This window comes from Nilaparvata lugens, chromosome 8 (assembly GCF_014356525.2).
Source record: "Nilaparvata lugens isolate BPH chromosome 8, ASM1435652v1, whole genome shotgun sequence".
NCBI classification, from domain to species: domain Eukaryota; kingdom Metazoa; phylum Arthropoda; class Insecta; order Hemiptera; family Delphacidae; genus Nilaparvata; species Nilaparvata lugens.
The window spans coordinates 18,067,325-18,094,797 of NC_052511.1; the positions used below are offsets into that span (position 1 = coordinate 18,067,325).

The 27,473-nt window shown below is 35.1% G+C and overlaps 2 protein-coding genes across 8 annotated transcripts in view; both read left to right on the forward strand.

Moving 5' to 3' along the window:
- LOC120352647 overlaps positions 1–6,966 on the forward strand; it is a 56,291-nt gene extending 49,325 nt beyond the window's left edge. For 6 of the 7 annotated variants that reach the window (XM_039434145.1, XM_039434140.1, XM_039434143.1 and 3 more), the window contains exons 2-3: positions 3,659–3,988; positions 6,777–6,966. In XM_039434145.1, the coding sequence (XP_039290079.1) occupies positions 3,751–3,988; positions 6,777–6,856 (318 nt within the window). In that variant the 5' untranslated portion in view covers positions 3,659–3,750 and the 3' untranslated portion in view covers positions 6,857–6,966. Of the gene's footprint in view, positions 1–2,706; positions 2,838–3,658; positions 3,989–6,776 lie in introns of those variants that run through there. The other variant, XM_039434141.1, reaches the window with a different exon arrangement.
- A 616-nt stretch (positions 6,967–7,582) lies between these two features.
- Positions 7,583–23,421, forward strand: LOC111062051 (protein yellow). The gene is given in 6 exon segments (XM_039435081.1): positions 7,583–7,594; positions 8,577–8,700; positions 14,543–14,809; positions 16,745–16,841; positions 16,843–17,029; positions 21,961–23,421. Coding segments are annotated over 6 exon segments (870 nt in total). The 3' UTR covers positions 22,144–23,421.
- The last annotated feature ends 4,052 nt before the right edge of the window (positions 23,422–27,473 follow it).

Here is a 27,473-nt window from a genome sequence, read left to right on the forward strand (position 1 = left end):
GAGAACGCAAAATGGTAAAGGTAACAGCAAATTCCACGAAGTAATTATACAGTACAGTTGATATAGCGAGCGCTAAGGGCTAGTATCCGGTGGTAATTCGAACCAAGTCGTCTGAATACAAATTAATAACCACTGCATGCAAATGGCAGGTCTCACACTGGGAAACGTTGCGTAGTTTGTCTTGTTCCTTCTATGTATAGCACGGTATCGAATGTAAGTGTACTGGTATTGAATTTGCAGTTCAACTGGTGTCAAGTTCATGCAAAATTACGGTTTCTATAAATAGTTTGTGTAGACTACTAATTTATAGTTAGTCACAGAAGGTGAAGCACCCGAGAACTAGATAAGTTCTGGACTTGACCCAAGGTTTTGAGCTTATTGATAACCTACTTTGTACAGGCTATCTTATGTGTCTTCGGTAATTCAAAGTTATAAATACCGGAACCTAATTAACAAGATTATTAATACTTATCAGTTATCACTAGAATTTAGTAAGTTCAAATAACAGTATCACAATAAATTCGACTCTACAGGTTGCTTGACTCATCCTTGGGTTGTCATAGAGAAACGATAGCATAAGTAGATATCCCATGGTATAGGGCGTTTATGTCGCAAGTTTTACTGTTATCTCAAGCCGATAGTTCACGTGCTTCTTCCCTATGGAGCTGTGTGACGCTGGTAGTCTCTCAAATTGATACTTAGAAAGACCGGTTTCGGTTATTAGACTACACCATTGTCAATCTCTGATAAACTGATCAGAGATTGACAATGGTGTAATAACCGAAACCGGTCTTTCTAAGTATCAATTTGAGAGACTACCAGCGTCACACAGCTCCATAGGGAAGAAGCACGTGAACTATCGGCTTGAGATAACAGTAAAACTTGCGACATAAACGCCCTATACCATGGGATATCTACTTATGCTATCGTTTCTCTATGACAACCCAAGGACACAATGGTGTAGTCTAATAACCGAAACCGGTCTTTCTAAGTATCAATAAATCTGTGGTTTTTGACAATTTCTTAGTCTTTTTCATTCAATATGAATAATTACCACAATATCAACTTCTCAACTACACAAAAAGTAAAAATTTACAATAATCGACAGTAATCGGCTTGAGATAACAGTGAAAGTTGCGACATAAATTCCTTATACCATGGGATATCTACTTACGCTATTGTTTCTCTATGGTTGAGTGTTCTAAATGAGTTGAAATACTGAGAGCGGAGCTACTCGAAATCATGAGCGATTAATAACTAATTCACGACACGATTATGAAAAATGCAATAATATTAATCCCCCATATTGGTACATGACTTCTTCTATCTCTTGGAAATATATCAAGATGATTTCTACAGCTGGATTCCCACACGGCAGGGACAGTGAACAGTGAAAATGTAATTCCCACGAGTTATAATTGGACTATTTCCACTCATCCCGGCCAAGTCAGTATGAATAATATCATTAAAACTTATAGAAATTATATTTTCACTGTTCACTGTCACTGTTGTGTGCGAATCAAGCTTGAATCTTGACAGTAGTTTTATCAATTTTTGACCGATACTTGGACCTCACTTGGCTCGGTCAATAAATTGCATGCAATTCAATATCTCAATGTAATTTATTAAAAACACAGCTGTTGTGTGGACTATTAATTGCATGCAGTGAGGCATGCAATTGATAACTTGAAGTAGCGTAGTATTTTCTCCCGGCTTTTCTCTGCTTTCAACTCGGTAAGCTTTTGATGATAGCAGCATAGCTGTTTACATAAAATTATTAGCATTGTCGATACAACAACCCAAACAGCCATTAGTCGTTTATACACCGATATCTCGCCGACAAGACAGGACAGGACAGAATTTACTCTGATAGACAGTATTAGAGGAGACTGTGGTTTATAACTGCGCGAGGTATACTGTTCACAGAACTACTAGTCACATTTATGCATGAATCTCGAACTCTTAACGGTTCAAGTCAGAAACTCATAATATAATACTTGAGGCACCTAAACTTTGGATTCCTAGCACTACTTCTCCGAGGAACAATATATTGAAAAACTCTCATAACTCAATCCGATATCACAAGATTCAGTAATGAATTTAACTGTAGTGAAAATAAAATTCTATGAAATAAAAAATCTTACATTAGAGAGTATTTCAACCAGAACATAGTGGCCCTAAATATTGTTTTCAAATCTCAGAGAATATTATTTATCATTGTTCACTGAAGCACAAACCATTAATTACACGACATGAGCGTCCCCTATCAGTTCCTGTCAAACGAATGTTAATAAAATCGCCACCGGAACTTATTCCATTAATAATAGCTTTCAATTCTCATACTGAAACAGCAATATGTAAAGGTTTTTATCGGTGTTATCACTTTTCTGCCGGTTTTCCTGTCAGGTTGTACGCGTTCAACCTCCGATAAGCGTGGTTGCTTATTATTTCAAATCTCAGAGAATATTATTTATCATTGTTTACTGGGCACAAACCATTAATTACACGACATGAACGTCCCCTATCAGTTCCTGTCAAACGAATGTTAATAAAATCGCCACCGGAACTTATTCCATTAATAATAGCTTCCAATTCTCATACTGAAACAGCAATATGTAAAGGTTTTTATCGGTGTTATCACATTTCTGCCGGTTTTCCTGTCAGGTTGTACGCGTTCAACCTCCGATAAGCAAGGTTGCTTATTATTTAGATAATTCAGACTGCAACAACACACGGTTTAGTTCAATAGTTGGTTGATTGAGCGTCTAGTGAAAATACAACAGTAGCTTCCTCCACAAATCCTCATGGTTTCAACCGCATCAATGTTGTGAAAAAAGGTACATTGGATCTAACTAAGATGTTATTCAAGTGTATTCTAGAATCACAATCTGTTTGAACAGCTCACATGCTTTTCCAATAGAGAGTTTCTCTGAATAGGCTATAACCAAATACATGAAGACACACGACAAATTTTCGACAAATTGTATTATTGTTACTTCCGCCAGTGTTATGATTTTGTTACTTCTATTGTATTGTTTGTATTGTCTTTTAAGTGTTTATTTTGTTGTTACCATTTGACGTTGTAGTGCATTTTGATGTTCTAACTTGCTTCTACAATAAAATATATTTATTTATTTGTGACGTTTGCCTATAACTTAATTGTATATGCTTATTGGCAATAAAATATATCTTACTCTTATTCATATCTAACAGTCGATAATGTTGAACATCATTTGTTCACAATCAATATTGAAGTGGAATGATGTTCAATTAAACTTCATTGCATTATTAAAGAAACATTATCCCGTTCACTTCCTATTGCTCAAATGCAGTGCAGGTTCCAAAACCGGGCTTTATTTTTTTTGGAAAATTGACAACCAATTTGAACAAGAGAAATTTCATATATGTATGAATACATCAACAATTTAATTAACAACTATTCAGCCTCTTAACCCTTTCTCAATCATTTTATTACTTTTATATCATTCATTGTAAGATAGAATAATGAAACAGTAGAATACTGTTAAAAAATATCACACATTTATTGATAAGTTACATACATTTGTTTCATTATTGATAAATTATCTCACCAAAAACAGTATCTGAAGTTAAAATAGATAGATGAATCTACAAAAATAATTGCTTATTTTCTTTGCAGGTTGGGAATTCATCATTCAACATTGCCAGGGTTTGAAATCCCAGTAGCTTCCCAGATTTCTCCCAGCTTTGTAACTTTGTCTCAAAACTGTCATGATGAAATCCTCCATGATGGTATCATTCATCATTAATCTCTTAATAGTACACTTAGCTTTCGGCAACAGCTACATGGGTAGTCCCCAGATGGAGGACCGAACGTCCAAGAAATTGAAACTTTATTACGAATCTGAGGTGCCCTTGTACACCGATAATCCAAACTACCCCAGCTCCGATTCCAGGCAGACGATAATTCCAATCAATATTGCAATGATTGATGCGGACTACTGGTGGGGTAAGTTTGTATCAACATCATAAAATATAAGTAACAAAATAGTAAACATCTCAAAAAATTTTCAATTTCCAATTACGTTTGATGAACTGTATATTCACAATTTTAGTTTTACAGTATAGGTTTCTAAGTTATATTATTGTACAACAAATAATCGATAAACAATAATCTGTTCTTCGGCCAGTTTCACACGGCAGAGACCTCGCTCCTGGAATATCATATTACAGAAGATCATATTTCATATTTTGCAGCTCTCCTGTACTTTCACATGGGGATCTTACGAATAAGCCGACAGATCTAACAACTATGCCGACGTTTGCTCAAACCTATGACTCATCACTTTTTCTCAAAGTCTAACTTCCTTAAAAATATAGATAGAAGATTTCTGATTTCGGATTTGGATTCAGCGACCCCAAATTCTTTAAAGCGTAAGTCCCATTTTCAAAAATACCCGAAAACAAGGGAGTTATAGCTGTTTTAAATATAGCTTTCCATTATCATATGGTTATATAGTACATACTAAGATAATAATACTCCTGCCTCACAAAGGGACAGGCAAAGGTTTTAAGAAGTTTTTGAACACCTGAGAAGTTTATACATAAACATTTTTAATTTTTAAAAGTTCTAGTTTTCCAAAAAAATATTGAACTATGAAAAGATGAATCCAAATATGAAATCATAAATCATCTCCACTCATGACCCAATAAAATAGGAGGAAAAGGAATGTTGTACAGTAAAATTCACTGAATTTCAATTGTCATTCAACAATCCAATTTATCAGGTTCAAATCGTTGAATATCACTTTAAATTCTCAGCAATTATTGACTATTTCTTTTTCCAATCAGAAAAATCTATTATGAACATACAGTATAAACATTGTGCTGATCTGAATCGATCTATGGTAATAATAGGAATTGAAAGAATAGAAAATGTCATGGCATTCCAAGTAGTGATGTCTGTGTATTAGAACTGCTGAGTTGATAATGCTTACTGAAAAAAAGTCATGAATAGCTCAGACCAGCCTGGCGACTTTGATGCTTTTGAAACCGGAATCTTGTTTTATTTTTATTAAAGAATGATACGGAATGAAAACCATGTATCATAGTACAAAGCTTTGTATCATGAGTAAGATTGACAATCATGGCTTGTCGATTTTAGTTGCTGACCTAAATCCTCATTCCTCAGTCGTAGAACTATGGACTAAGCGCGAGCATTTGCCTTTTATGTCATATACCGTCGACACAAACTTATGAAATTTATGAAAAGCTTGATAGCTTGAATAGTGATCTGATATTTGTTACACGTTTTTATTCTAAGACATAATATGTCTTAGACTAATTTTTAATGTTTCTTCAATCGGCAGGAAAACTTTGGTTTTTCAAAGTTATCTTACTCCCTTATTTTGGGGTATTTCCAGAAATCAAGATAAATAACCTACCAAATTTCCTACACGAATACAGTGTAAGTTGTATTATAATAGCTAGAGTACTTACGCACTGTATAGTACAGTACCTGTTCGTTTTTACCGTATAATTATATGATAATAGAAAGCTTTATTAAAAACAGCCATAACTTCCTTGTTTTCGGATATTTTCGAAAACGGGACTTACGCTTTAAAGAATTTGGGGTCGCTGAATCCAAATCCGAAATCAGAAATCTTCTATCTATATTTTTAAGGAAGTTAGACTTTGAGAAAAAAGTGATGAGTCATACTTTGTGGAAACGGCGGCGTAGTTGTTAGATCTTGCCTCTGCTTGCCTCGAGGGGAAAAGACGTGACAAAACGAGGTTCCTGGATAGGAGTCACCATGTGAAAGACACGATTTGACTCAATGTACTTCGACAAAAAAACGAGAACACTGTTCAGTGTTCAAGTTGCACGTCTCCTATCGTGTGAAAGAGGCCAATCGGTTCCATGAGTATGTCTTAGAGTGGGAGGAAAAATTAACTGAATCAGCAGTAAAAGTTTAGGTACAACGTTATAACCTATTGAACCTTCTCAGCTTAGAATTCCATCGAAATAAATACAATTCCATAATATAAGAAAATACTTAAATTACGACATAGCACTCATGATTGAAAGCTACTAGCTTCTACTCACATTTATTGGCGTATTCGGTCGCCATGCCCATTTTCAACACTTGAAAATGAACATTTTGAGATCACTTGAAGTGTTGAAAATGGATCCATAAATGGAGTAGAAGCTGATAGAAATATAATAGAAATCATAGAAATCAGACTGCTCGTCGCAATGTTGTAATTTGAGTATTGAAGAGTGATGATATTTATCAAGCAGTTCGTAATGGAAAGTGAGAATGAAGAGTAAAAAATACAATGAGGATTTCGTACATTGAATTCTAGGGAACTTCCTGGCAGAGTATTCTATATTGTGATAATGATTCAACCTACATCAATATAAAATCAAATCATCAATTCATTCAATTCATCAATCTACATCAATATAAATATAACAATTGAAAGGTTGCAAAATGGCTTTCTGCTCAACGTTTACTTTATAGGCCTACTCAAGGTTTACTTTATATTGTTTGGGATTTTTTCTTTAGAATTATTGTTTTTTTAGATCAGGTATTGTTGAAGAATCTCACAATAGAGGAAATCATCCTAATCTTCCGTTCAGAGATCTGAATGAACTGATAAAATGAGCAAATAAAATTTTCAAAATCATTGGAATCTTGACAAAACAATTTGAAACTGATCCAGCTTGTACAGTTAAATAATAACTCCTGTAACATTCATGACCTGATATTATTATCAATTTTGTTTTTTTATAGATGCGCGAACAAAAACTGAAAAGGTATTCGTGACGACACCAAGACAGAAACCCTATTGGAGTGCACTTCTCTTAAAATAAAATAAATTTAAAGACTAGAGTAGGATCTCTAACTCAAACTCTGCAGGATCTAGGAATCTTGGAAAATCTCGATGAAATACCGGCCGCTTAGAACGATTCAGAAACTGTTTGTGCTACCTGCTTTGGGTGACCACTCATTCATGTGTTAAGATCCAAGATTTATCAGACAATGAATCTGGGTAATGGGATGGGATGATCAAATACCCATGCACTGGACGGGATTCAAACCCACAACCAGGCGCAGCAAAACTGGATGAAGCTACAGATGAATTTATCAGGCCGACCAGCGATTTCTTTATTTACAAAGGCAACGTTCTACAAGTTAAGCCTAGGTGATGATGAAGGGATGAATTATGATACAAACGTTTCCATTCATGATGATTTCATGAATGGAGATAAGAGATGATAAGGCAATTAAGCCAATTCAGTATCAAGCTCAATACAAAGAATAAAATTCATATTGTTACGATAAAAATAAGGAAGGGGAACCACAAAATGACATTTAAAGTTGACCTCCGTTTCACTTGCGATTAATGATGAGGAAAACGTTCCAGGATTTCCTCATCATTAATCGCAAGTGAAACGGAGGTCAACTTTAAATGTCATTTTGTGGTTCCCCTTCCTTATTTTTATCGTAACAATATGAATTTTATTCTTTGTAAGTGAGCTTGATACTGAATTGGCTTAATTGCCTTATCATCTCTTATCTCCATTCATGAAATCATCATGAATGGAAACGTTTGTATCATAATTCATCCCTTCATCATCACCTAGGCTTAACTTGTAGAACGTTGCCTTTGTAAATAAAGAAATCGCTGGTCGGCCTGATAAATTCATCTGTAGCTTCATCCAGTTTTGCTGCGCCTGGTTGTGGGTTTGAATCCCGTCCAGTGCATGGGTATTTGATCATCCCATCCCATTACCCAGATTCATTGTCTGATAAATCTTGGATCTTAACACATGAATGAGTGGTCACCCAAAGCAGGTAGCACAAACAGTTTCTGAATCGTTCTAAGCGGCCGGTATTTCATCGAGATTTTCCAAGATTCCTAGATCCTGCAGAGTTTGAGTTAGAGATCCTACTCTAGTCTTTAAATTTATTTTATTTTAAGAGAAGTGCACTCCAATAGGGCTTATGCCTAGGTGTGCTCATATTTATTTTGCTTCATGTTTTTGTCATCTAAGGCAAAACATATAATTTTCATTAGTATTTTTTTGTATTTTTAGATGGTATAATGTTTTGTAATAATATTATGATGTGCGGAATAAATTATTTTTTGAATTGAATTGAATTGAAATTCTTTGGTACCTGTTAATCAAAGTGTAATTCATACGTCAACTGAGTTCAGTTTAGAGTTATTGAGAGTCCTCTAGAGTTTAGTTCTTGTTAATCAAAGTGGAATTTCATACGGGAACTGAAGGGTTTCAGATCATTTATAGCTGGTGTTACTCACCAATTCGTTTATCGGTATTTAGATCATAAATTAATATTTTAGGTTGACATAGTTTTCTGCTCTGTGCAGTTGCCGAATCCACTATTCCGGTGTCAATCACCCATAAACGATCGTATTCATCAACCTGAAATACAAGTTCAAAATAAATAAGGTTTTTTAGAACATCGCATCAAGAGCGTCAATCAAAATTATTGAAATATTATTTTGATTGACGCTCTTGATGCGATGTTCTAAAAAACCTTATTTATTTTGAACTTGTATTTCAGGTTGATGAATACGGTCGTTTATGGGTGATTGACACTGGAATAGTGGATTCGGCAACTGCACAAAGCAGAAAACTATGTCAACCTAAAATATTGATTTATGATCTAAATACAGATAAACGAATTGGTGAGTAACACCAGCTATAAATGATCTGAAACCCTTCAGTTCCCGTATGAAATTCCACTTTGATTAACAAGAACTAAACTCTAGAGGACTCTCAATAACTCTAAACTGAACTCAGTTGACGTATGAAATTACACTTTGATTAACAGGTACCAAAGAATTTCAATTTCAATTCAATTCAAAAAATAATTTATTCCGCACATCATAATATTATTACAAAACATTATACCATCTAAATATACAAAAAAAATACTAATGAAAATTATATGTTTTGCCTTAGATGACAAAAACATAAAGCAAAATAAATATGAGCACACCTAGGCATAAGCCCTATTGGAGTGCACTTCTCTTAAAATAAAATAAATTTAAAGACTAGAGTAGGATCTCTAACTCAAACTCTGCAGGATCTAGGAATCTTGGAAAATCTCGATGAAATACCGGCCGCTTAGAACGATTCAGAAACTGTTTGTGCTACCTGCTTTGGGTGACCACTCATTCATGTGTTAAGATCCAAGATTTATCAGACAATGAATCTGGGTAATGGGATGGGATGATCAAATACCCATGCACTGGACGGGATTCAAACCCACAACCAGGCGCAGCAAAACTGGATGAAGCTACAGATGAATTGATCAGGCCGACCAACGATTTCTTTATTTACAGAGGCAACTTTCTACAAGTTAAGCGCCTAGGTGATGATGAAGGGATGAATTATGATAAAAAACGTTTCCATTCATGAAATCATCAGATAAGAGATGATAAGGCAATTAAGCCAATTCAGTATCAAGCTCACATACAAAGAATAAAATTCATATTGGAAAGATAAAAATAATAATATGAGGAAGGGGAACCACATAAAATGGCATTTAAAACTCTACCTCCGTTTCACTTGCGATTAATAATGAGGAAAACGTTCCAAACGGTATTGCAGGTTGGAAGGAAATTGATAAGACCTAAAGACTTATTATTATATAAATATCGTTATCGTATTCTGGTCACTAGCTGCATTTGAAAAAGCTCTAGACTACAAACTGATAATAAATTTTCAGGATGTGGAATAAGGAAATAATGGGATGCACGTAATGTTTTCCTCAACAAACTATATTTGTTTCAGCTCTGAAATATGAGCACAATATTTCAATACATGGTATACTTCATATTTCATTCTAGGTGTTAGTCCAACCAAGTTGCCCACGAAAAATTGGACTTCCAAAGATAATATGAAGAGGGATTCAGGTTATAATCGTTTTAGTCTCTTCATCAATATAAGCAACACTATTAGTACCAAATTTTTTAAAAGGTTTGGTCAATTGCTGCTGCTACTCAACCCAAATAATCTTATATCTTACTAGCCGTCAGGCTCGCTTCGCTCGCCATATCCGTCTAGCCAGGGGGCTCCGCCCCCTGGACCCCCGACTGGTTCGTCCAAAAATGAGATCAGCGGGCTAGCTTGCATTTTTCATTTGAGAATGCTTCATTCCATCAGAAAGTCAAAGTACTGAGAAAAACGTTGGAAAAACGCTGATTTTGGGCGTATATTTGGCATTATTTCAAATTCCTTCTAACACAACATTATCATACCCCAGCTGAGCTTCTGTAGTAAATTTGAACATTTTCTGTTCATTTGTTCTCGATAAAGCTTCTCATAATACGAAAAAAACCGCTGGAAAAACGCTAATTTTGGCGTATCTTTGACGTTATTGCAAATTCCTTCTAACACAACATTATTACACCCTAGCTGAGCTTCTGAACTAAATTTAAACAATTTCTGTTCATTTGTTCTCGATAAATCTGAGAAAAAGCAAAAAAAAAAACTCTGGAAAACGCTAATTTTGGGTGTATCTTAGTCGTTATTGCGAATTCCTACTAACACAACATTATTACACCCTAGCTGAGATTCTGTACTAAATTTAAACAATTTCTGTACATTTTTTCTCGATAAATCTGAGAAAAAGCAAAAAAACGCTGGAAAAACGCTGATTTTGGGCGTATCGTTGACGTTACTGCAAATACCTTCTAACACAACATTATTACACCCTAGCTGAGCTTCTATACTGAATTTGAACATTTTCTGTTCATTTGTTCTCGGTAAGCTGAGAAAATGCTAAAAACGCAGATTTTGGGCGTATATTTGGATTTCTTCCAAATCCGTTCTTAGTGCGCCTCTAAAGGGCCAACTGAACATACCTACCAAATTTGAACGTTTTTGGTCCGGAAAATTTTTACTACTGCGAGTGAGTGAGTGAGTGAGTGAGTCAGTCAGTCAGTCGGTGAGTGAGTGCCATTTCGCTTATATATATATATATATATATATATATATATATATATATATATATATATATATATATATATATATATATATATATAGAAGATATCAAAGATAACATAATTGGATCATGTGAAAAACCAGTGGACTCTAAACTATATTCCATACAAAATTACTTTTGACTTGGAGGGGCATGCACAGTAGAGAAAGGTAGGGATACAGCGGCGCGATGTTTACCGGTCTGAACAGGCCAGCGTTCTCTAATATTCAATGAGTGTTCAGCTGCCCATGATACGCATACGGATGTTTCCTCTCTGGAAGCATTCAGTCGACTGAGTCTAATCGACAATTTGGCAACTGCGCTTCTACCTATGACTCTATTCATCAATTTAAGGCTGTGTAAAGGCTGAAAATTAACTTTATACTGGTGATATATTTCAAAGTTTTCGATTTCTATATTATCAAGCTATCAAATAAAAAGTTTTCTCAGAAAAACATTTTTTCCGATCATTGCTTTTTGAGATAGACTATGAGCGCCTAAATTTCAATTTTTTTGGACAGAACATTTCAAATTCGGTAAGAGATAAATCCATGAGATTAAGAGGATGAATTATTCATGGTATTGTTGATTTAATAGAACAAAAATGTTTTGAAAATATTAATTTTTGAGAAAGTTATTCAATTTACTAAAAATGACCAAAAATAATTCAAAAAAGGTTATTTTTGGTAAATTGAATAACTTTATCAAAAATGATTATATTTTCAGGAAATTTTTGTTTTATTCAATCATCATTACCATGAAGAATTCATCCACTAGATCTCATGAATTTATTTCTTACCGAATTCTAAATGTTCTGTCTCAAAAATTTGAACTTAGTGCCTAAAGTTCAAATTTTTGAGACAGAACATTTAAAATTCGCTCATATCTCAAAAAGTAATGATTGGGGAAAAAATGTTTTCCTAAGAAAACGTTTTTATTTTGATAGCTTGATGATATACACATCAAAAAACTATAAAAAAATATGACCAGTAGAAAGCTTATTTTTTGCCTTTGCACAGCCTTAATTGGCTGATCTTCCTCAATTTCTCTGCGCCGCTTATTCCTCCAAGTAAAAAGTAATTTTGTACGGAGGATAGTCCCAAACATTTGTGGCACTAGGCTGTTAGCTTGAACATTTTGTGGCAATAAACATAAAGAGGGTAGTGAGAAAATGTTTAGTTCTACACATATTATTTTATTTTGAATAATAAATACCGTGATATTGTCAAGCTCAAAATTTAAGTGGTTCTATTCTTTATTTTGTAAATTTGAAGTTTGTTTCATGTTTTAACGAAAGTTTTATCATCAATCTATCCAAATTTAAAATTGTTTGTTTTATATTTTCTGATTGTGATTTGGTGTAGAAATTAAAATATACATAACCTATGTATAATACTAGGACAATTTGAAACTAGATTAGGAAATTGAAGAAGTTTTGGGCAATAGCCTGTTTTTACTTTTCTTGCCCTATTACCATAGGTAAGGAAAGTATTGCTATCCAAAATATTAAGGTACCCTAATTTCAAGTTTTCTATACGTTTAAAGGTCCCCTGAGTCCAAAAACATGATTTTTGGGTGTTGGTCTGTGTATGTGTGTATGTGTGTATGTCTGTGAACACCATAACTCCCAATTAACCGATTGACTTGAAATTTCAAACTGAAGGTCCTTATACCATGAGGATCCGACAATAAGAAATTCAATCCAAGATGGCGGAAAAAATGGCGGATAATTACTAAAAAACCATGTTTTTCACGGTTTTCTCGAAAACGGCTCCAACGATTTTCTTCAAATTCATACCATGGATAGCTAAGCCCTATCAACTGACATGAGTCTCATTTCTGGGAAAATCCCAGGAGCTCCGTAATATTATTGAGAAGAATGGCGGATAATCACTAAAAAAACATGTTTTTCACGGTTTTCTCGAAAACAGCTCTAACGATTTTCTTCAAATTTATACCATGGATGGCTATTCATAAGCCCTATCAACTAACATGAGTCTCATTTCTGAGAAAATTGAAGGAGTTCCGTAATATTCTTGAGAAAAATGGCGGATAATTACTAACAAACCATGTTTTTCACGATTTTCTCAAAAACGGCTCTAACGTTTTTCTTCAAATTTATACCATGTATAGCTATTTTCAAGCCCTTTCAACTGACATGAGTCTCATTTCTGGGAAAATTGCAGGAGCTGCGTAATATTCTTGAGAAAAATGGCGGCTAATTACTAAAAAACCATGTTTTTCACGTTTCTCTCAAAAATGACTCGACTGATTCATTTCAAATTCATACTCTGTATAGTTATTTATCAGCTCTATCAACTGGCATGAGTCTCCTTTCTGAGAAACTAATGGGGGGTCCACCCCATCCTTGAGAAATGGACTTTGTAACCTCCTTCTCGTGCATGGGTAGGTAGGTAAAGCAGTCTATAAAAAGAATACAAAGCTTAGATATTTCATCTGTAGAACAGCTGTTTTGACGACTTTTAGAAAAATCATCGGATTTCACAATTTAAACAACGGAAAAAGTACTCTGAAAACAATTATATATAGGCTACACATATACAGTAGTCTGATCGTAGTTTCAAATATGTTGCCGCCAATCGTCATTATGTTATTCCTCATATTTCATTCTAGGGGTTAGTCCACCCAAGTTGCCCACCAAAAATTGGACTTCCAAAGATAATATGAAGAGGGATTCAGGTTATAATCGTTTAAGTCTCTTCATCAACATAAGCAACACTATTAGTACAAAATAATTATAAATTATGATTATGATTCTTTAAGAGTTTGGTCAATTTCTGTTGCTACTAAACCCAAATAATCTTATATCAAAGATAACATAATTGGATTATGTGAAACCAGTGGACTCTAAACTATACTCCATACAAAATTACTTTTGACTTGGAGGGGCATGCGCAGTAGAGAAAGGTAGGGATACAGCGGCGCGATGTCACCGTTTTGAGCAGGCCAGCGTTCTCTAATTCCCAATGAGTGTTCAGCTGCCAATGATACACATACAGATGTTTCCTCTCTGGAAGCATTCATTCGATTAAGTGTAATCGACAAATTGGCAACTGCGCTTCTACCTATGACTCTATTCATCACTGTAATTAAGTGATCTCCCTCCATTTCTCCGCGCCGCATATTCCCCCAAGTCAAAAGTAATTGTGTACGGAGTATGAGTAGCTACGTAACGCCATAGAGTTCACAGTGTGAATCATAATCACATTTCGTCGCAATAAAACATGAAGAGGGTAGTGAGAGCTTGTTTAGTTTTACACATAAATGAAATCACCAGAATATTATTTTTTCTTGAGTAAATATGAGAAATATTAAATAATATTTAGAACTTAATTTATTATTTTAGAACTTACTTACTTATTTTTAGAACTCGTGGCTGGAGCTCAAGGCTTCTTTTTCCAGTCACACCAAAAACTATTGTATTTTAATGATTTTTTTGTAAAAATATTTATTGTATTTGACAATAAATTCATTATTCATTATTCATTTATATTGATACCTTTGAATAATGATTCCAGGGAAATACGAAGTACCGAACGATTTGCTGGTGGACCAGATCTCCCTTCTGATCACGATTGTGGTGGATAATAGAGCAGGAGACTGCAAGAATAGCTACGCCTATGTGGCCGACACTACAGGCTTCCAGATCGTCGTGTTCGAATTAGCAACCGGCAAATTCTGGCAGTTCAAGAACAAGTACATGTTCCCATTCCCTGAGGATGGCACGTTCCAGATCGCTGGCGTCAACTTTGATTTCATGGATGGAATTCTCGGGATGGCGATAGGTGAGTGCAATTTGTACCACAATTTTATAAAAATAAGGAAGCAAAAGAAGAAAGAAAAAAAGAAAAAATGGAGAATCCAACAATCCGACAATCAGAAAAAGTGGGATTGAGATTGTTACTCAAAATATTTCAAAAGGGAAAGTTTGATGAGTAAGTCCTGGGAATCTTGTTAATGAAATTCTACAATACAAGACTGAGAAAGCCACAAGGGGAGGAAGAAAGAAAAAAAGCAAAAATGGAGAATCCGGCAATCAAAAAAGTTGGATTGAAGTTGTTGTTCAAAATAATTTAAAAGTGAATGTTTGATGAGTAGTAATCCTGGGAATCTTGATACTGAAAGACTAGAAGGCCATAAGTCGAGTCAAGTTGGATTGGAGAATTTGTCAAGGAAAAATAGTAAATGTACTCAGGGTTGAAGAATCCAATTAATTAATGTTTATTAACAAATTTTTACGATTATTTGACTACGATATAGATTAAGTGTAATGTTTTTCATTGCCATCTCTTTCATGGTCTTCCGACATCTCTTCTCTCCCTTCGATTATTTAACAGATTTTCTAGTGGAATCCTTCCTGGTGTCATTCTCTCAATGTGATCTTTCAAAAACATCGTCGCTGGTAAACCTTCCCTTATATGATTTATGAGAGTATCTTCTTAAAATGTATGTATTCATGGCTATTTATTTTTATTTATAAAAATAACATTATAGTACCCTTTTTTGAAAAGTTTTTAATATAAAATAATGTTATTTTATAAGTTTATAAAAGATTTTAAGCTCTGACCGGATATCCTCGTTTCTGATGTTGTATTTTTGATCACAACCTTTTGTCCGCCGTAAGGGTCTCTTCACACTTAGCTACGCTATAAAATACGCCCTACCTCCCAATGTTGAATCCAAGCTACGTATCTGACCCGTTCACATCAGCGTAGCGTAGCTTCCAATGTTGGGAGGTAGGATGGCTACGTCTTCAGAAGACGTACTTCAGAGTAGCGTAGCTGTCAAGAGACCATAAAAACATTGTATGATTTTGGTTATTGCCAGACCTTGATAACCGCATTTCAGCCACCTGCACTCTACTTTCCACGATTCTCTTCCGTATAGGGGAACTGGCACAGTCATTACTTACAAAATTTGTCAATATGAGAAAATATTAAAATCACAGCAATTACTCTATAAAATCTGGCAATATGAAAAAATAGTATTTTACATCACATGGACGGGAAGGGTCGTTTTGCAGGGCAAGAATGATGTTTCTATAGTGAGGTCCACGTTATAATGACAGTATTTGATCAACTTTGGTTTTGCTATCCTTGTCTATCATTCGACAAAGCCGGTGGTACTATCCTTTACTAGGTCCACAACGATGCCAATTATGTTTTTGACAGTGTAGAAATATAATTAATTGATGCAGAGAATCGGCATCGCTATTCTCCTATCTTGATCCACTGCCATTATAACGTGGACCTCACTATAGGCAAGGCGTTAGCCGAGACTAGAATTTCATTCAAACCCTGCAAGAGACATTCACGTCCAAGTAACGTACACTTTTTTTGTCATAATAATCTAAAAAAAAATATTGGAAAATAGAAAACATTACCTGCTTGTGCTGAAGTTATTACATGCATTCTATAAATATAACCCAGTTTACAAATTCCGAATCAGGAATATTTCTTGATTGTAGTTGACGAAACTTGCACCTGGAGCGCTAAAAGGCGGTTTTTTGCACCAGTTTTGCTGTTCCTATTTCGGAACTAGGAAACATACTCCAGAAAACATATGATTTTCTCACAGTATAGCATGTTGTAATGAGAATCATATGTTTATTTGTTCTACAATCAGCTGTTTACCGGCTTGATTTCATGCATGTAAAACAGCTGAAATTGGATAACTATGACAAAAAAATATCAAACTCATCACTCACATGATGCTTGCAGGACCCCAGTACCATGGCGACAGAACAGTGTTCTTCCACAGTTTGGCGAGTCGCAAGGAGTCATACGTGCAGGCAAGCGTGCTACGCAACCAGAGTCTGTCAGGGCTACCTGGACTCGGCCAAGCAGTACTTCTACCTGTCGTCTGGCACACGTCCGTCGCAGTCGGCCGCAGAAGCCATGACCAGGCACGGTTCGCTCATTTTCGGTCTGCTCTCCGAGAACGCGCTAGCCTGCTGGAACCGGAACACTCAGTTCAGGACGCAGAACTTCAAGAAACTCGAACAGGTAGAGAAATAGGGTTCAAGATATAATATGATAGATAATTGATTGATTATGTTGCTTTTATTAGGGCGGAATTAGGACTCCTGGTCTCTCTGCCACACAACCCTAAAGAATAGGACACACAACTATAGGATATAGGATATAAGTTGAGAAGCTCGAGAAAGAATTGGGTTTCAGTGATAATATAGTCGAATAGGAAATGAGCCGCAAACAATAGGTAATACACTGAGTTTCAAGATGTTGGAGCTTGAAGAAGGTCTATTCAGCACGGAAAACTTTAAGACGCTGAAAAAAGTAGAGTGATTTTGTATTGAAACATTTAAGAATAGAGAATAGGGTAAAGGACATAGAGCGACTTGGGAATTTTAAGAAGATTCATTTAGGACGCAGAACCTCAAGAAGCTGGAAAAGGTAGGGGAATTTGGGTATAAGAGCATTGAACAATAGAGAGTAGGGAGCAAAACAATGGCATAATAGTTAATAGTGCAACTAGTGCGCAAAGTGACAGTTTGCTGCACCGAAAGAAACGTTTACACACGAGCCATAGGCGAGGGCGGAATGGTTACTGAGTGCAGCAGAGGAACTTTGCGCACGTATTTCACATTGAATTTTTCCTACAGTTACCATTGAATATGAGAAGTTGTTGATTATGGGTAAAATAATGACTAAAATCCATCAAATGTTTGTTATTTATCCACATCTTAGTAGTGTTACATCTGGGTAGTGTAAAATTGATAATTATTTCATAGCTGATAGTGAAATTCTTAAGTTTAAGAATTAAAACAGAGATCGTGTCCTCTGAAAATTATTCTAACGAAATTCAAGCATAATTATATCATTCTAGGGTTCATTTATATGTTAGACATTATTTATTAGAGAGGTTAAGAACAGCAAATACATTCAGGCAGATTGAACCGTTCTTTTGATTAGTGTTTGTTTAGCGAATACTGCAAGTATCAAATACAATGCAATAATAAATTATGCATTATCAAATTCAATTCGATCAACGCAGTACTCATGAGTCGAATAAAGCTATGATTATTATTGTATAAATTTTCTCCTACATAGAATCAGATCTGAAACAATGGAATGGGAGCATATAGACTTTCAAAGTCTTGTTTGTCAACTATGACCAGAAATTCTATTGCGGAGAAGTTGGCACGTTATTATTGAATTCCATATCATCTACTTGTCTGTTGTCTCATCCGTCATCAGCTTGTTGCCAAATGAATCACAGCTTCTATTGTCATCTCTTTCAAAGTGGGCGATAAAATATGTGTATTTGTCCAGCCATTTTTTACTGCATTGATTCATTATATCTTTGCTTATGAATGATACTGCTGCAGTGAATCATGATCTAAAGAATTGATGACTATGCCAATAAATATTACGAACTAGCAGGTGACCCGTGCTCCGCAAGGGTTCAGTTAAAGGTTTGACATACTGAAAACTTGACCTACTGAAATCTTAAAAATTTAAATAGGCCTATAATCATCCTATAATAGGCCTATAACCATTTATCCACGGTGAATTGAGAATATACAAAATTTGTATATGCAAAATTTCAAGTATATCAGTCCAGTAGTTCAGACATGATGATGCGTCATTTGTGAATTTCCTATCCCGTACGTGTATATAAGTCAATTCTATCCTTTTATAGATCATATTGTTTGAATAATGTTATTTTGTCTCAGTTTTTAAACTAAATTGGAGTATCCAATAGTAAAATAATTCATTTTGGTTATGCCAATTTTTAGAGAAAATAAAAGTTTCAGAGATTGGCAGGAGAATTTCCATAATTTTTTTTAATTATGATTAGTGTATCGTTACATTCATATTTATTTGTGGTATTATTGGGGCACTTTATTATCCATATCTATAGAAGTGACTTAAACTTCAAGGAGCATTATTTATCCTATTCAAGACATCTGCCAGAGACTCATTTCAATAACCCAGTTTTACGAGATATCACTATCAAAAGAAATATTTTGTTAACATCCTGTACAATGCCAAACTGAATAGACTCACACTGAATAGTCCAACACACAGTAAGTTAACTAAATAGACACTAGTACTTATGCTTGGTTGCACAAAGTTCAATTTCAACTGCGATTAAATACCACGAGAATCGATCAGAGAAGCTTTCTTCTTGGAAGATCCTTCTCTAATTGGATCTCGTGGCTTTTAATCATGATTATAATTTGAGAGATTTTTGTGCAACCGGGACCAAGTGCCGTTTGCACAATGACAGTTTAAACGGACTATTAATTCAGACTGGATTGAATCCATATTAAGTTTCATTTGGTTCATTTTGTGATCGAATTACCATTCTGATTAAATTCACTTTAAGCTTTCACTTCGCAAACAACCCTGAATAGTTCAACACCCAGTCATTATTTTCCACCTCCTCTCTTAAAAGGACAAGCTCAAAACAAGTTAATGTTGCTGTACATCAGTACAAATGGGCTCAATTTATCACAAGTACATTGATCAGATACACAAATGTTTGGCTGTTTATTTGCTGAATGCTCACAGAATAGATCAATATCATGTCAGTGTCAGTTGAGAATTTCAATTAATTAGTGTATTAGAGTGGTTGGTATTTAACATTCAACATGCTCTCACAGCTTGATGTGTGGTCATTACTTATTATGCATGATGAAATTAGCACTTGATTATATGCAAGACTGGTGTTCATGACAGTCATCAGATATCATTCAGTGAACTGTTCATCACTCACCTGTCTGCAGCACTGTAAGCTTCCATTTATTTCTGACTTCCATAAAAAGTCATCCTGCGTCATGGAATCAGGTTCATTCTATTACGAATTGGAAGGTAATCTGGATTTTGGTCATGTGTATTCCTTTTTCCTGTAATTGACGGTTTATACACCTGAAACAAAAATAAAAGAAGGATTAGTAACAAATCAGAAGTGATAATTCTAAAGCATCAAAAAACTTTTATATTCACTACGAAATACCATAATCCTATTATATTAAGCGAGCAATTTCTGTATATCAATATCTGGTTATTTTTATATCTGGTTACGTTATACGTTATACGTTTTTTATTTGTTATAAAATGTTTCCTTCCATTGTTTCAATTATCTTTACAATAATCTAGTCATATATTAGAACTTTGAACAATTTCAATTTGATTTTCCCGGTCTTCTTTACTGTTGCCTGCTGGTTATTCTAATTGAGGTTATTTATGTTCAACGGATCTCGAAAACGGCTCTAACGATTTTCACAAAATTTGGAACATAGTAGGTTTATGATATAAAAATTCGATTGCACTAGGTCTCATCCTTGGAAAAACTCGCTGAACGACATTAAAAGGGTAATTCATCCTTGGCTGAAACAGCTGAGACTTTCGTCGTCTGTGGATAGTAAAAAGTGAGCGAGTGATTCTGTGAATAATCAAAATATCGCATCCCCGAAATTTATAAGTTGACGTATAGCCAGCTGTAAAATATGAACACGATCATTTTAGAGAAATGAGTTCTGTTTATCAATAAATAAAATTAACGAGCGAAGCTCGGTGCCCCGATATTTGTTAGTGAAGTGTCACAAATTGAAGAAATGCACAGTTCAAATGATTGTTATTTAAAGAACAAATCTTCGGAATCAGAGAAAAACTACAATCATTCCAATATCCACTGACAAACCCCTTCAAAGTTTGAATTAAAAATTCGTTAAATACTTCTCTGACGGATTGATTTATATTTATAAATATTTCAATTACAGTATTGTAGATTCAATATCTTCCACGGAGTTGTCCTTGATCATGGGAGCACATGATCAAAAATATCAGAATTTCAAATACAATCAGGTTTATTCAAATATTATCCATCTATAAGATCTTTAAATTGTGATAAAAAAAGTGTGCAAACATAATGGAGCGGCAAAGGTAGCTTCAAGCTTGAGAGTGTTGAATGTAATGCATAAACTTTAATGGTGGCGCACTCTTGTGGCGAAAAGTGGAACAGTATGTTTCAAATGCATGCACTACATTTCAACCACAGAATTAAATGTTTAAATTATATAAAATATTGAATTATTAAATTATTAAATTATTAAATATATAAATTATTATTATAATTATATAATTATAATTATATAAATTATTAAATTATAGGAGTTTTCTCTGATTCAACCATGGACAAACGGTAGCATTATGCTATACCTCATCTACGATTCAACATTCTCAAGCTGGAAGCATAGAAAAATAGAGACTAAAAACTAAAAATCCTATTACTATTGGAACTATGATCCTATCACAGTATTACTAGACTACAAATCCTATCTAATAGATTGTTATATCCCCTCTGCTTGAAAGCTACCTTATATTTGCTCCTAAACTGAGATTGCCATCATTTCCAATGAAAATGATATTTGGAAATAATAAGGAATCATTTATAATAATAAAAGAGAGAATTTGCCATAATTTCCAATGGAAATGATATTTGGAAATAATAAGGAATCATTTATAATAATAAAAGAGAGAATTTGCCATAATTTCCAATGGAAATGATATTTGGAAATAATAAGGAATCATTTATAATAATGAAAGAGAGAATTTGCTTGTACACGTACGGAATAGGAAATTAACGAATGACGCATCAACACGTCTGAACTACTGGACTGATTACCTTGAAATTTTGCATATAGATTCTTAATTTACAGAGGATGGTTAGAGGCCTATTTTAAATTCTTCAGATTTCAGTAGGTCAAGCTTCCAGTTTGTCAAGTTTTCAATCAGACCCTAGCTGAGAGAAAAGCTGATATAAGCTGGTAGAAAAACAGGAATCTTTCCTTGCAGAGCACGGGTTACCTGCTAATTTAAAATGAATAATGATGATAGTTACTATATTTTAAAATTATAATATTCGCTCCTATGAATAAATGAATGAAAAATATTCCTCATTGTTCCAGGATGATGTGAGACTCCAGTTTCTGTCGGGTGTGAAAATAGTCAACGATGTTCTGATCCTGGTGAGCTCCAGACTTCAGAACTTCTTCATCGATGCCGTGAATGATGACGAGATCAACTACAGAGTTTTCCTGGCCAGCGTCGATCAGATCACCAAGGGGACAAAGTGCCATAAATACAGTTGACCAGACGTATTCAGGCCTCTTGAATACTTGCTAACGTTTCTACTTTGAGTGCGATAATCAGAACTGTAAATATTATGAAATAAGTATAAAAGTTGAACAGTGGAAGGAAAATCAATAAACATATTACAAAAAAATAGTAAAAGTGGACAGTGATAGGAAATTCGAAAAAAATATGTGAGTAAGATAGTAGTTATTGTAGTCAGATAGGAATGATAAGATGAAATATTTGTTGGTTAATATCATAGTGAAGAACTTGGGGCTGCACCTTGGAGTGATTTTATACTCTAGAGCTCTAGAGCCTCTTGGCGAGTCTCATAATCAGAAAATTGTGTGAACATAAATTGAAAAATCCTCATTCAAGCACCATTATCGTATATGGAGAACTATGGAGAACTATGATCTTTATTACAAGAGTCGGAGAAATGATGAAGAGCATAGAACTATGGACATATTATTATCATATACTATACATGGATAGTATATAAGTAAGATACGAATTTGTTTTGGGAAATTTTCAATATTTGGAGATAATTTGAGGAAAGATCAACAGTGAAAAGAACAAAGGATATTATAGGTCTTAAGTTGTGATCTAGATAGTATTCAATCAGCTTCTATAATCAACAACAAATGTTCTAATCTTGTTTTAACTGGGACAATGTTAGAATAATAATTTGAGAGATCGTTTGCAATGGTAGGATGAGAATTCCTATGGGATTTCCTCAGTTTCAATAGCAGTAGTTCTCATGGTAGAAGTTATTCAATAATAATATTCTAGTCCTACAATAGTAATAGATCAGAGAAAATAGCGAAGGAGATAGATAGGTCCTTCACGTATATTGGTCCATGGAAATTGAATTGGTAGCCACTGTATTTCAAATAGGATCCATGAAATAAAACAGTTATTTATTCATTCAATAGAGCCTAAAATCAAAATAGACGTTGAGAGCAAGCTTAAAGATTCTGATATTGTGTTCTTTATTAGTTCATTCAACTCTACTATCATTTCATAATTCATTCATAGTATTTTATTCATTCACAATATAGGTACTGTAAGCGAGACGATATTGCTAATCTGATTCCAAATGGCATTATCTAGTAATATGTATTTTATAAAATATATATAAAGAATCTCTTCAACTATTTAAGTGTTTTTATCATTAAACATTTCAAGCCTTGTACATGGCTCAATATTCCTTCAATGCAACCAACCGTCAAAAACGAGCCATGATCTAATAATATGTATATCATTATATTATAAATATAGAATCTCTTCAATCATTTATGTATTTTCATTATTAAACGTCTCATGCTTTGTACATGGCTCAAGTCCTTCAATAGAACCAAGGATATTATAGGTGTTAAGTAGTGATCTAGATAGTATTCAATCAGCTTCTATAATCAACAACAAATGTTTTAATCCTTTTTTAACTAGGACATTGTTAGAATAATAATTTGAGAGGTCGTTTGCAATGGTAGGATGAGTATTCCTATGGGATTTTCTCAGTTTCAGTAGCAGTAGTTCTCATGATAGAAGTTATTCAATCATAATACTCTAGTCCTACAATAGTAATAGATCAGGGGAAATAGCGAAGGAGATAGATAGGTCCTTCACGTATATTGGTCCATGGAAATTGAATTGGTAGCCACTGTATTTCAAATAGGATACATAAAATAAAACAGTTATGTATTCATTCAATAGAGCCTACAATCAAAATGGATGTTCAGAGCAAGCTTAAAGATTCTGATTGATATTGTGTTATTCACTAGTCCATTCAACTCTACTATCATTTCATAACATTTATTCATAGTATTGTATTCATTCACAAGATAGGTAGTCTACTGTAAGGGAGATGATATTGCTAATCTGATTCCAAATGACATTATCTAGTAATATGTATTTTATAAAATATATATATAGAATCTCTTCAACTATTTAAGTGTTTTTATCATTAAACGTTTCAAGCCTTGTACATGGCTCAATATTCCTTCAATGCAACCAACCGTCAACACCGAGCCATGATCTAATAATATAAGATATTATTATATTATAAATATAGAATCTCTTCAATCATTTATGTATTTTCATTATTAAACGTCTCATGCTTTGTACATGGCTCAAGTCCTTCAATAGAACCAACCGTATATCATATTATCTTGTCAACAATAAGCCCTTACAATAAATCTGTAGACAAGATTTTTCTTCTCAAGATCATCTTCATGTATCCAGGTTATCTGGCTTAAACGTCCCAATTGGTTGTTACACGTTATCCAAAGGAGAGGAAGTTAATTCCAAACGAAAATTTCGCCATTAAATAAATAAATAAATAATATATTTATTACCATTTGATTTACAATAGACATTGGTCATTGTCACAAGTATACAATCATTAGCTCTACAGACGTAAGGTCAAATACATTCAGACACCTCAGAGTTCAGAGCAGCTCCATCAACAGCCAGCAAGAAGCCACATTCTTCAATTGGGCTGAGTAAATAGTTGCGCGAGTTATTTACGTCTATCAATGGTCTCACGTCGGAGGCTAGCAGAGAGACCATTAGCAGCCATTTGATTGGGCATCGTTTGATATGAGTCTGCAATCTGACTCCCTTTAGAGACGGATAAGGCAAGACAAGAGCTGAGAAGCGCCCGCTTAAGGAATGTATATGCATATTCAACTGTTGAGGAAGTGGAAGATGAACTGGAAGAAGGAGATGGGTTGTGGAGAAAAGAAGATAGAATAAGGATGAGATGGATAGAGGAGGTGGAGCAGAAGAAGGAAAGAAGATAGAATAAGGATGAGATGGATAGAGGTGGTGGAGTAGAAGAAGGGGGACAAAGGAGAAGCAGTAGTAGGAAAAGAAGGAGATGAAGGAGAAGAAAGAGGAAGAGAAGGAGAATGGAGAATAAAGTGAAAGAAGAAAAAAAGGAGGTGATGATGAAGAGATGAAAAAAAGATGGAGAATGGAAAAGGGGAAGAAGCAATGGAAGTAGTACGAAGGACGAGAAGGGGAGAAGGAGGAAGAGGAGTGAGGATGAGGAAAAGATGGAATAGATGGGTGAGAAGGGGGGAAGGAGAAGAAAGGGTGGAAGAGACAGAGGAAAAGGAGAGGAAAGACAAGAAAGAGGAGATGTATAAGAAGGAGAATAAGGGAATATGAAATAATATTAGTAGGATGAGAATGAAATAGAAAAAATAAAAACAGGTGAGGGGAGGAGGAGGAGGATGAGAAGGAGGAGGAGGAGGAGGAGGAGGAGGAGGAGGAGGAGGAGGAGGAGGAGGAGGAGGAGGAGGAGGAGGAATGAAGATGAGGTGAATAATGAACCGGAGAGATTAGGATTAACTGTGAAAATATGGGAAGTTTCGGGAGAGATAATGAGGCAAAAAAATGGAATCTAGAGGTGCGTACAGACTTTCGCTCTGCTCCGCAATCGAACGTCACTCGAGCAGAGCGATTGATGATCGACCGGGGAGCAAGAGTGAAACGCGAGAAGAGCTAACATCTCCCGTAACGTTCATGATCGGAGCGAGTGCGGTGCGTGCGTGGAGCGATTGTGGAGCGAGTGCGAAGCGTGCGCGGAGCGTGCGCAGAGCGTGTTGGAGGCGCGTATATCTGTACGCACCTTAAGAAGAGCCAAGCTAAGTGAATAGTGGAGTGGAAAAACAGATAGATGGGAAAAGTAACGTCGCAAAAAGAATAAACAGAAAGAAATGAAATCAGAGAGCCATAACTAATAGGGAAGCTATAAGAAAATATTGGAGTACATATTCATATACGAGTTTGAAAATTCTAGATCTGATAAAGAACAGAAAAAGGAAGGCAACCCACTCAGAATGAAGAGGGTGAAAGTTAAGGTAGGCTTCTCTCTTAGTTGGAGAGGAGCGAGATAGATGAATGGACAAAATTGAAGATCTTGAAGAATGGTCAGTAAAAAGTGGTGAAGTAGAAGAAAGAGAAGAAATAGAAGAAGGAGAAGAAGGAGAAGAAGGAGAAGAAGAAGAAGAAGAAGAAGAAGAAGAAGAAGAAGAAGAAGAAGAAGAAGAAGAAGAAGAAGAAGAAGAAGAAGGAGAAGATGGAGAAGAAGTAGAACAAGGATAAGAAGGAGGAGCATGAGAAAAAGGAGAAGTAGGAGAAAAAACAGAAGACGGAGAATGCGAAAGGGCAATGCCTTGTTTGATAACAACAGCTGTTTGATTGTCGATAACCTCATCTAGTTGGCGAGACCTTTGATATTTATTCATAGTGCATCACCAGGTGTCCTTGCCTTCCCTTGAACTTCACAACACACAGTTGGCGTAAAAGGTGTCACGGCTTCATTATAATAAATCCCCAACAACGTGTACCTTGTACTTGAATGTGTAATGGTAATGTGCGAAATACTACCTGCATCACCATCTAACGGGTTTATGGTCACTGCTCGGGCATCTAATCTGCCATCAGATAGATTGCTGTTAGACAAGTAACAACTGGCTTACAAGTGTAAGATAATGGCATGAACATTCATCTAGATAATGGCTGAGATCAGATAAAATAAGAAGTTGGATCTCGTATCAAGTGGGAATTCTTTTCAGATTTTCTCGAGGAAGACGTGAATTTTTCCAGAAAATCTATATATATAAAAGCGAAATGGCATTCACTCACTAACTGACTGACTGACTGATTCACTCACTCACTCGCAGAACTAAGAATCTACCGGACCAAAAACGTTCAAATTTGGTAAGTATGTTCAGTTGGACCTTTAGAGGCGCACTAAGAAATCTTTTGGCAATATTTTAACTCTAAGGGTGGTTTTTAAGGGTTTAAAGTTCGTCTTTCAGCATGTATATTCTTCTTATTCTCTTAATTATAATTGGAAAATGTCCATACCATAATTATGTTAATATAGAACTATAATCTAGAGAGAGTACCTCTTCGAAACAGTTGTTAACTGGTAACTAAATTAATAATTTTGTCAGGTTGGCATTAAGTTGAGTTGACTTTGTTAGGTTGGCACGAAGTTGAAGATTGAAATGCATTTACCGCGGAAAAATTGATTGGGCACTGCTACTTCAATCAGAGCTATTTCTGGGAATATTATATTACTAGCCGTCAGGCTCGCTTCGCTCGCCATATCCGTTTAGCCAGACATTTAGTCTGGACCCCCGAATGGATCGTCCTACAAATGAAAAATGCAGGCGAGCGAAGCGAGCCTGCTGATCTCATTCTTGGCGAGCGAAGCGAGACTGACGGCTAGTAAACTATATATAGTAGGCCTTCATTAAGGTGCCTACAGTGCTACTGACTCGAGCACCACGAACATACGCATATTGTTTTTCATCAGCTGATGCATAAT